The 12,147-nt window shown below is 33.1% G+C and overlaps 1 protein-coding gene across 1 annotated transcript; it reads left to right on the forward strand.

Annotated features, from left to right (window-relative positions):
• Window positions 1-10,393: 10,393 nt before the first annotated feature.
• Window positions 10,394-11,329, forward strand: LOC100920592 (olfactory receptor 5B12-like). The gene has a single exon (XM_003774370.2). It carries the CDS (start codon window positions 10,394-10,396, stop codon window positions 11,327-11,329), a length of 936 nt encoding a protein of 311 aa, XP_003774418.2.
• The last annotated feature ends 818 nt before the right edge of the window (window positions 11,330-12,147 follow it).

The raw sequence follows: 12,147 nt of genomic DNA on the forward strand, positions 1-12,147 counted from the left end.
GAAGCATGTAGTTAGTTTCTAGGGACTCAATCTTCTTTAAATTCACAATGCCCCAGTAATTGTGCCAGGACTTTATGTTTTCCCATGATTTCAAGTTTAAATTCACTCTTGATTAATCTTAGGAGAAGGGGAACATCTCAGTTACTAAAGATTCTACCTTCCTTGGAGTTCTCTACAAATAACCTGGAAAACAGATCTAAGAGACACAATCTAGGAATTATTGGACTTCTGGAAAACCATGATGAAAACAAAAGTCTAGACAATATCTTTCAGGAAATCATCAAGGAAAACTGGCTGGATGTCATAGAATTAGAGGGCAAAAATAGACATTGAAAGAATACCAATCACTTCCTGAAAGAACCCCCCAAATAAAAACTCCAAGGAACATCATAGTTAAATTTCAGAATTACCAAATCAAGTTGAAAATATTTCAAACAGCCAGAAGCAAACAATTCAGATATCAAGGAGCCACAATTAGGATTACTCAGGACCTAGCAGCTTCCACTTTAAAAGATCAAAGGACATGGAATCTGATATTCCAAAAGGCAAAGGAACTTGGATTTTAGCCACGGATCAACTATCCAGCAAAACTGAGCACCATTTTTCAGAGGAAAAGATGGACATTCAATGAAATAAGTGAATTTCATCTATTTCTGATGAAAAAACCAGAGATGAATAGAAAATTTGATCTTCAAATACAGAACTCAAGAGAACCATAAAAGGTAAAAAGGAAAGAAAAAATAACTTTCTTTTAAAAGTTAAATAGCTTATATCCTTATGGAGGGAAGTGATATGTTTAACCTTGAGATCTGTATCTCTGTTATGGGTATACTTAGAGGATGGAGGTATATTTTGATTTTATTGTGATTATTTTAAAAAGAAATTAAAGGAGGAAGATTGTACTGGAAAAAGATGAAAATGGAGTTAAAACGTGATGAATTACATCTCATGAGGAGGCAAAAAATACTTATTGCAATTGAGAGAAAGAGGGGAGGGAGATGAGCATTGTGCAAATCTTACTCTCATCATATTTGGCAGAAAGAGAATATAAGACATATTTAATTTCACAGAGAAGCTTGTTTCACCCTATAGGGAAGTAGGAGGGGAAGGGGGAAAGGAAGGGGTGAGGCTAACAGAATGGAGAATATAAGTAGAAGGGGAAAGTTAAAAAAAAGGGGAGGGACTGCAAAAGTAGAGGGCTGTTTAAAGAAGGGGGTGATCAGTGTCAAAATATTGGGGAAGAGGGAAAGAGGGAAAGGGAAGAGAAAAATATAACTGGGGGTAAATAAGATGGCAAGAAATATAGAGTTAGTAATTTTATCTGTGAATGTAAATGGTATGAACTCTCCCATAAAATGGAAGTGGATATTTAGTTACACTTTATTGTTTACAAGAAACGCCTTTAAAGCAGAGTGATAGCTTTAAAGTAAAGGTAAAAAAGCAAAAATATATCTAATTAAAAGAGACAAGGAAGGAAATTATATCTTGCTAAAGATATAGATAATTAAGTAATATCAATACTAAACATATATTCATAAAGAGGTATAGCTTCCAGATTCATAGAGAAGTTAAGAGATTTGCAAGAAGAATTAGAAAGCAAAATTATACTAGTGAGGGATTTCAACCTTTCTCTCTCAGAACTAGATAAATCAAACCACAAAATAAATAAGAAAGAAGTTAAGGGGGTAAGTAGAATCCTAGAAAAGTTAGAGATGATAGATCTTTGGAAGAAATTGAATGGAGATAGAAAGAATATACATTTTTTGGCAATACATGGAATCTATACAAAAACTGACTATGTATAAAGGAATAAAAACCACAAAACCAAATAAAGAAAGGTAGAAATAGTAAATTCATTTTTTTCAGATCATGATGCAATAAAAATTACATGCAATAAAAAGTCAGGGGGAAATGTACCAAAAATTAATTGGTTCTTTATGATTAGATTCTTTCATTCTTTATGATTAGATTATTTAAATTCCAAAAATTAATTGGAACCTAAATAATCTTATCATTAAGAATGAATGGTTGAAACATAATTCATAGACACAATCAATAATTTCATCCAAGAGAATGACAATAATGAGACAACATACCAAAATTTGTGTGATGCAGCCAAAGCGGGTATTAGGTGAAGTTTTATATCTCTAAATGCTTACTTGCATAAAATAGAAAAAGAGAAAATCAATTGGGCTTGCAACTAAAAAAGCTAGAAAAAGAACAAATTCAACCTCCAATTAAATAACAAATTTGAGATTATAAAAATAAAAGGGAAGATTAATAAAATTAAAAGTAAGTAAACTATTGAATTAATAAATAAAACTGAATTGGTTTTATGAAGAAAAAAACAAAAAGTTGAATTGATTAGAAAAATGAAAGAAGAAAATAAAATAGTCTAAAAATTAAAAGAGAGAACTTTCCACTAATGAAGAGGAAATGAAAGCAATAACTTTGTGTTGTTTTGCTCAACTGTATGTCAATAAATTTGATAATCTAAGTGAAATGGAGGAATGCCTACAAATATATAGAATGCCCAAGTTAACAGAAGAGGAAATAAATTACTTAATCAATACCATTTTAGAAAAAGAAATAGAACAAGCTATTAGTCAACTCCCTGAGAAGTCAAGAAAACATGATTCTGTGATTTTTGTAGTTGTTAAAATCTATTGTTAATTGAAGAGAAATACATGGTTTACATTTTACACTGATAGCTTTTGTAAAGATAAAATATGCCAATTGTATCTCCAAGTTCTACATTCTGCTACTCTCCTTGAAGCCAATGCTAGTAAACACTTAATGGGGAAAATACTCTTGCCACCAAAGATACTGGCAACATGAAATGTTTAACCATTAAACATTGCTATAGTTTGATAATAATATCAACAGAAATAATATGTGTCTCTACTTTCTACATCAATAAACCACAGTCTTTATGTAACACTTGGATTTGAAATAATTTATAATCCCTGATTAGATAAGTGATCTCTGAGAGCAAGGGTTGTTTTACTTTTCAGTATACACCCTCAGCACTAGGAATACTACTTTGTACATATTAGGTACTGAATAAATGTTTTTTACCCATTCATTTATTCATTACTACATTTTTGGTTGCCAATGTAGCATAAAAAGTAAACCACATGATTCCTTTCAATTAAAACGACAGATTTTATCAACCAAGAAAATCACACTCAGTATTGTCAGAAATTGAAGAAATTTTATTCTGTGCACATGGGATATTTGGGTCAGAGTTCAGCTTCATTTCTCTTTTTCAGTGAATTTTAACAAATACTTGGTAAGAACGTACTGGATTAGAAATCAGAATAGTTCCAGAGGCTAGAGAGACAATGGTTTAATGCCAGGTTTCCCATTTAGTGTTTCACAAACTCTTTGGGGGGTTTGCAGTGATACTTCAAGGCATTTTATTGATGCCATAAAAGTAAATAATGACTTAATTATGTTAAATGTGTCTTTTCCCCTCTGTGACAATAAGTTGCATATATCTGAATAATTTTAGGCTGATTTCTGCAGCAATTTGAAATTTTCAAGATAATGGACACAATAATTTGGGGATATGTGCAAATTTTACATCCAACTTTTGGACTACATCTGATAAATGTCAGAGATTCTTTCAATTCTTCAACTCCTCAAATCATTTCTAAAATATCACAAAGGTTCTACATTTGAATGCACATTGATTCTCAATGGATGGTCACATGCAAGTACATTTCCTCTTTTTCATTTTATCATCCAAGAGTATTCATTTCTGTTACCATATAAATAATTAGCTGAGAAATCCAATGATGTTATGTTATAGAGATGATATGTAACTGTGCTGTTGAAAGCAAATTATCAGATGTAGCTAGTGTATGAGCACTAGGATGATGATGATAATTATCGTGATGGTACTTACCAGTTATACAGTACCCTCAATTGGAAGGCACAGAACTAAATCCTTTACAAATACCATCCCATTTGATCCACAACCACCCTGAAAGCAGATGTTATTAATATCCTCACCATATCACTGAGAAAAAAGTGAAACAAATACAGGTTCAGTGACTTGAAGCTAGTGTCCACCAAGGGATTTGAACTCAGGAGTGTGATTAATACAAGGATTTTTTTTTGGTGAGACAAATAGGGCAAAGTGACTAGCCCAGCATTACATGTTAAGTAAGTGTCAAGTGTCAAGAGATAAATTTGAATTCATCTATTCCTTATTCCAGGGCCACTTATCTTCCACTACACTAACTAGCTGTACCTTTACTCCCATTTCAAAAAAAAAAAAATAACTTGAGAATTAGAGTTGTTCAATGACTTGGCCAATATCACCCACCTAGGAGATGGTAGAAACAGGTTCCATTCCACCTCATTTTTTCTAAAAATAAGTAGGATGGCAATGTATCCATGAGAAAATTGTTCTTTTTCTATAGTCAAAGCATAATTTAATTGTTTGTTTTGTTCAGCAACTGGCAGCATACCTGCCAGAACTTCCAAGGGAGCATAATCTCCCAAGAGCCTCAAGTTTCTCTTGCAGATCCCAAGATCTGCATAAAGTCCTGGGTTTAGCCATTGACACTGAAGCATTTAACTACAGGGTTAAGTGCTAAGGATCAAGCTGGTAGGTCAAATTCACTCATTCATCTAGTTTCTGTTGTGTTTTCTGAGGTTTAACTGCATGGATGGTAGGAGTGGGTATTGCTAACTCTACTGCTATCAATGCCATAACAATGGCCAGAAGTGGCCCTCTACTATTAGATACTTTTGAACTCTTTTTCCCAGAGACTAATGAAGGGTTTTCCCAATACAATTATGTGTTTCATAATTTGCAACTTCAAGGTCAAAATTTGAATATCAAGTTTCTGTGTCTCTCTCCTTTTGGGCTTCTTCATTATTTTTCTTTATATTAACCTGGCTGTGTATGAGGATATCCGATTCAAAACTGTAGGGCTTACATAGATACCAAAATGGGAGAGTAGAAACACTGCTGGACATGGAGGCAGGAAAACTGGAATAAAAATCCCTTCTATCTCAGACATTGACTCATTTTCCCCATGGGTAAGTCTATTAAATTCAATTTTCTTATCCATAAACTATGTATAATTACTTGCAATACATATTTCATTGGATTGTCTTAGAGCTCAAATGAGATCTTGGATGGAAACTATGCTCAAACATTCATCTATTACTTCTTTTCAAGCTCCTCATTCTTCAATAATCAAATGATCTTTCTGAGGAATAGGTGACTGTAGAAACCTAATGAGTACATAATTTAATCATGTTAATTATCTGTACATTGTATACAAAACACAGCATTAAAAGCTTTAGGAAGGATTTAATAAGAAAATTTAGGAGAGTCTTGTTACAAGGCTCTTCATTTTTTTTAAATTTTCTCTCCCAACTATTTGAAATAAATATTATTACTATGACATCCATCCTCCTTTTACAGGTAAATAACATGAAGCTGATTGACTTAAGTGAATTGTCTAGAAATAAACAACTAATAAGGGTCTGAGATGGAATTTAAATGCATGTCTTCTTGATTCAAAGATCAAACCTCTCCATTCTTCCATATTGTCACTTTAATACTTTGTTTTGTGGGAGTTCCTCTATCCTTTCATATGAACATATCTGTGTTTCTCTGAGCATTTGCTCAACCATTGTCATGTATAAGCCCAATAATCTGATCTTGGTTAATTCTGAAATCTATAGCATTTAGGTCTTGACAAATAATTTCCTCCCAAATACTGTGATCCACATACATGAATATTATTCCCATTGTTCAAATGACCAGAAGTGCAATAGGATCAACTAACTTCCATTGAATAACAGAAAAAAAATGGATATCCAAGTCACATTAGAAATCAAATGTTCACATCCCTAATCAATCTTTTCCAAGAGAATGGTATTTACTAACATCTGGGGATTTTCTGAAGAGAAAACTAATCACATTTTCAAGCTTGCCAACCTAAAAGGATTCTCTCTAAACATGGGAACTCAATAGCACCAAATCTTGAGTATATCAATGAAAAAAGTTTGTCACAGACTATATCTATATATCGATCTGATATCAGTTATCAATTAAAAACTGGTACACTACGATGTATGCAACAAACATTAGTAAAATCCTGATTGTTATTTGATTGTTCTCTGCTTACTATAGTTCCATTATGTTAATACAAAATATTTGTTTCTTGATAGTTGCAAAAATAGATCATTTTGTATTTCTCTAAGAGTCTATGCAATGAGCTTTTATTCATTTACTTTGTCCTTAGCTATCAGTCTCACATTAACCACATTAGAAAAAAAGTTCTTTCAATGTAGTGCTATGAAGAATAATTGATATTTTTAAAACTAATACACATTAAAAGTTTGACAGGATCATCAATTCAGAAATAGAAAGAACTTCAGAAACCATAGAATTCAAAAAATTTTCTTTATAAGTGACCAAGTTTAGGATCATGATATCTTAGTTCTACAATGTCCAGTAGCAGTAGTATTAATTAAATAACAGCAGATAATGCTTTTATAGAGCTTTAAAGTTTTCAAAGCATTTTATACAATCATCTCTTATACTCCGAACAGTCCTATACTGAAAGTGCCATTATTTTATCTTTTTTTTTTTTTTTAAACTTATGACTGAATGGAGACTCTGAGGAGGTATGGCTTATTCATGGTAACAGGGATATTAAGTTGAGGTAGGAATAAAATTTTCCTATAAAATTAAAATAAACTTTTTTCACTTTCTCTCCATACACTCTATTATATGTATATTTGTAATATACATATATTTGTGTACACATATAATCTATATATGTGTGTGATATATTGAACAAAAAGTCAACTAACTCTTCCCTTAATATTTCAAGTTGGGAGAAATCTAGTACATGTTAAGGCAGCACCTCTTACCTCTGAATATCATCATTTGGGAATATTTTTCTTAAATCAAACCTAAATTTATTTCTCCTTAACCTCCATCCTTTCCTTTTGGTTCTTCTTTTATACCAAAGCTTTCCTCTCCGTGTCAGTCCTTGAGGAATTTGAAGATATCTACAATCCCAATCGATACCTTGAAACCTATCTTTTATCTTCTCTACACCAAACATCCTCACTTCCTTCCATAATTCCCAATATGTCAACATTTCAATGCCTTTCTCTATCCTGGCCGAAATCATCTGGGAAAAAAAATCATGAACTTATCAATGTTCTTTCTAAGGTGTGGAATTCATAACTGAACATGTTGCTTCAAAGGTAAAATAGAAGGGACACCTCTGTGTGTCTCTTCCTGCAGTGTAAGGTAAAATGGGTGTTCTTTTTTTCATGGCACAAACATTGTGGGAATTGAATGATCCAATGTATTTAAAGAACTTTGAAAATTTTCAAGAGGCATCTGTGGTAGAATGGAAAGAGCCTTGAGACTGGAGTCAGGAATACCTGAATTTAAATCCAGTTGTGGACATTTAAGATATGTTCTGGGGCAAGTCACTCAACATCTGTTTACCTCAGTTTCTTCAATTTTAAAATAAAAATAATAAAAGTAAATATATTACAGGGTTGTCACGAGAATCAAATAAGATAACATTTATGAAGTACAGTTCTTCCCTTCTCTCCACAGCTATAGGTTCTTGTTCTCATATTCTTTGGTATAAATTCTTACTTTTTCTATTCTTCTAAATCAAAAACTCATTATCTTTGTCAGAGAAAATAGAAAATCCAGACTGAACAGATCTGCCTTTGCTTGTCATTCATTATACTTATATCCTCAGCCTTCAGAATTTGTTCCTTATTTGACTAATTTTTGTTTTCCAAAATAACCCATTTTTCAATAAAAAGCACCCACCTCTTTGTATTCTTTAAACTTTCTGGGCTTTCTTCAGTTCACACTGGGTCTTACCACCCCTTTGGCTATAAGTATAAGATAGGATCTGCTTTTGAATTCATCTTTGCTTACTTCTTTTTTTTTCTTTTCTGCAATTTTTTTACATTTAACTCTACCTAAATGTCAATTTTTCATTATATTTTCAAAATTTCTTTCTTGAGATCTTTCTATCCCTTCAAGTTTGAACAACTCTATAGAATTAGTCCATTAGATCCAATTTTATCCTTCTTTTAAAAAGCCTGGAACTGATTGTCCAAGAAAAATGTGCATTACTAATAATTTCTAGGTTTCATTTCTTTGTCTCAAAATTTAGGGGGATTTAATTACTTTCCCCCATTCTTATAACAATCTCATTTATTTTGATCTTCCCTAATAATTCCCCATGCTTTATGAGAATTAAATTGAGGATAAAATTTTCTCATGTTTGTTCCTTTATTTTGAGCATTTAATTGATTAATAAAACCATTTACATCAAATTTTCAATACCTGTTATTTGAAAAAAAGAGACAGAGATATATACAGAGATAGAGTGAAAGATGATAGGTAGATAGGTAGGTAGATATGCAGATAGAAAGAGACACAAAAGGAGAAGCAAGATTATAAAAGAAAAATGAAAAATTAGAGACAGTGAAACACATGTAGAAACAAATATGCAAAGATATATGGAGAGACAGAGAAACAGGCAGAGGACAGCACTGAGAGACAGAATAAAAAAAAAGTAAAGAATAAGCAAAAACATTCTGGCAAATGCCCAGATAATTTAAATCTCCCATGAGTAATATACTGATAGCAGTATAAATATTTTCCATCATGTCTTCCCACTAAAGTTCATGAATTCTTTATATCACCAGATTTTCTCAGTTTAAAAATATTATGGTAGCTAGAAGTAAACTCTTCTATTTCATTTAAATAAAGTAAAAACCTATACTAATCCACATCCTAGTTCGAAGTCCCATATTCCAAGTCTCAATGGTACCTTGGCAGTCAGATTTGTTTTCCTGTTTGACAGATTCTAATTCTTCTTGCATATGAAGTATAATTCTTTGAGGACTTTGAAGTTAGTATAGAACCATATAAATCATTTCTTCCATTCTTTCTCCTTAAGCAGCTCTTTTGCTTTTCCAATCTTTCATTACTTTTGGAATATTTTGATAACGGTGATTCCTGTTCAGATATGATTGAAGTAGCTGACCTCTGAAGAACCATACTGACTTCAGATTCTCTGCTTCTGTTCACTATACATAAATGTTTAAAGATACAACCTGTAATACCATGTGGCAACCTACTTATAACATCTATGAAAACTTAAATAATTCATGATGGTAAAGATGAAAGTAATTACTCTTTGAATAAAGGAGTAATGCACAATTGGGTAAATTCCTTTCCAAGCTGTGATGCTTGGGAATGTAAAATAACATTATCTAAAGTTAAAGACCAACTTTTTTTACTTCAGAGATTGATGGATAATACCAACTAATCTGTGAGTCAATATGTCCAGCACCATGCTAAGCACTGAGAACAAAGAGAGGTAAAATATAGCCCCTGTTGGCAATGAGTCTTAAATCTCTCTGCAAATCATGCAAATATTAGCTTACAAACAAGCAATAGCCAGGATAAATTAGAGATAATCAAAAGAGGGAAGGCACTGAATTGAGGTCAGTGGATTAAAAAAGACTTCTTTAGGTGAAATTTTAGTTCAGACTTGAAAGAAGCAGACCCAAAAATTGGAGATTTCTCTGGAACCCCAAAAATATAGTAAAGGGAAGGACAAAATATCTTCATTTGTGACTGCCTTCTGTTTCCATAGTAGCAGTGGTGAATTGAAAAAGGGAAGACTGGGTGAAGGAAAAAAAGAGAAAAAATCCTACACATACTGTTATGTGATCTAGCAGTGATCTTTTGGACAAAGAAGTCCCACAACTGTACTACTGGTATCAATTGACAACTGTTCCTACTTAGGAACTGCTGACTTCAGTCCATTCAATAAAGTCCAAAGCCACGGTGAGACCTAATCAGGATTCCCAGAGAACTGTTGGTCAACACTTTAATCCTCCCCAACCTTCTTGCAAGTTTTTTTCTAACTTTTCTCTTGGTTCCTTCTACTTTTCCTTTATTTCTCTTTTCTCCCTCTCTTCATCATAGGGAAGCATATTCATATTAAAAGATCGAGATCTCTAACCTTTACCTAAAACAATCCCTCTTTTAATCCTAATTTTTCCTCACAGATTAAGACATTTCCCTTTCTGGAAGTGGGAAATATCGCTTTGAATATAGTTAAATTTGGGGAAGATTTTTAAAAGTAAAAAGTAATTCATAAGGGACCTTATGAGAAAATGGATTAGTGAATTTTGAGGATTTAGAGTACAATGCTACAACAAATACCTCGATGTTATTGGCCCCTTGGTTGCTTATTTCTAGCCCTCACATACAATAGATATCTAAGCATTTTTATGTTTTGAAGTGGATTTTTCTGAAGATTATTACTCTTTTGTTGCAGGTGAATGACATCACTACGAAATGATATCTATGGAGAACAGATCTGAAGTGAAAGAGTTCATCCTCAAAGGAATAACAGATAATCCAGAGCTTCAGGTTCCTCTCTTCATCATGTTCACCCTCATCTACCTCATCACCCTGGTAGGGAACCTAGGAATAGTATCTTTGATCTCCTGGGATTCCCACCTCCATACGCCCATGTACTTTTTTCTCAGTAATCTCTCTTTGGTGGATTTTGGCTTTTCTTCAACTATAACTCCCAAGGTGATGGCTGGGCTCCTAAGAGGGGAAAAGGTCATTTCCTTTAATGGATGTGCTACACAGCTGTTCTTTTTTGCATCTTTTGGTACTATGGAAAGTTTCCTCTTAGCCTCCATGGCCTATGATCGCCATGCAGCGGTGTGTAAGCCCCTACATTATACCACTACCATGACATCAACTGTATGTGTATATCTAGTCAGTGGTGCTTACTTCTGCAGCTTTCTAGCCATCTCCATAGTCACAGGAAACATATTTAGCCTTTCCTTTTGTAGATCAAACATACTTGAACACTTTTTCTGTGATATTACCCCTCTGCTACTTCTCTCTTGCTCTGATATCCACATCACAGAGGTAGTAGTCTTTATAGTAGGGATATTCACTGTCTTTTCTCCCCTTCTTATCATCTTTACTTCTTACTTACTAATCTTCATCACCATCCTGAAGATCCATTCTGCTGAAGGCCGTGAGAAAGCCTTTTCTACCTGTGCTTCCCATCTCACAGCAGTGTCTATATTTTATGGAACAAGCATGTTCATGTACTTACAACCTAGTTCAAACCATTCAATGGGCTCAGACAAAATAGTGTCAGTATTCTATACGATGGTCATCCCTATGTTGAACCCTCTGGTGTATAGTCTTAGGAACAAAGATGTCAAAAACACTTTCAGGAAAGCTGTGAGGGGACAACAACATTAATTAGGTCAACATTTTTCTTAAAGAGAAATCCTATCTGTACCATCCCCAAACTGGGATCCAATCAAGAAATCGGGTTATTTTTCTTATGCACAGAGAAGTACATTGGGAATCTGATTTTTTATAGCTGATCCATTTATAGATCTTTCTAACTTCCCATATAAGGATGAATTTATATTTGTATATGTGTATGTAGGTAAGTACATATATATCTATTTGCATTTTAATAGGGGGAGAAGTAGAAACTTCTCTCATGTAAAAATCCAAAATACTATTCTATCAACAATCAATACAATGTATAAAAAGGAAAATCCCCAACTAACTAAGAGAAGACTATATGGAATCAGGGTGAGTTGTGGTGTAATTATAAGTCTTAGGGTCAGACATCAAGAATGCTTTTAGGAAACTATGAGAAAATAACAACTTCAATTAGATGATCTTTTTTCTTAGAAAGAAAATACAACCTGTACCTTTTTTCCTCTGGGATCCACTACCAAAATTAGGCTCTTTTTCTTATGCACAGACAAGTATTTGCCGATCTTTTTAGAGGCAACATCATATATTAGAAAGTGTCATAAACAGAGTTAGAAGAGACATGAATTTAAATTCCATCCTAGATACTTTCACATTGCATAAGTCAAAAATCCTGAGTGGTTTAGAAAGCACAGCTTTGATAGTAATACCACTACTTATTCACTAGACCCTAAACCAGAGGTGAACTGGGAAATGTTTAAGAACTTGACATTCATGTAAAGAATACAGCCACATAACCCACTTTAAAATTTAAGCATCATTTTTTTCTCCCTCGCATTCTAAAAATT

The sequence above is a fragment of the Sarcophilus harrisii genome, chromosome 6 (assembly GCF_902635505.1).
Source record: "Sarcophilus harrisii chromosome 6, mSarHar1.11, whole genome shotgun sequence".
NCBI classification, from domain to species: Eukaryota; Metazoa; Chordata; class Mammalia; order Dasyuromorphia; family Dasyuridae; genus Sarcophilus; species Sarcophilus harrisii.

What these genes read in the sequence shown, in the direction of transcription:
- LOC100920592 (XM_003774370.2), top strand. Translation starts at nt 10,394, where the DNA reads ATGATATCTATGGAGAACAGATCTGAAGTGAAAGAGTTCATCCTCAAA.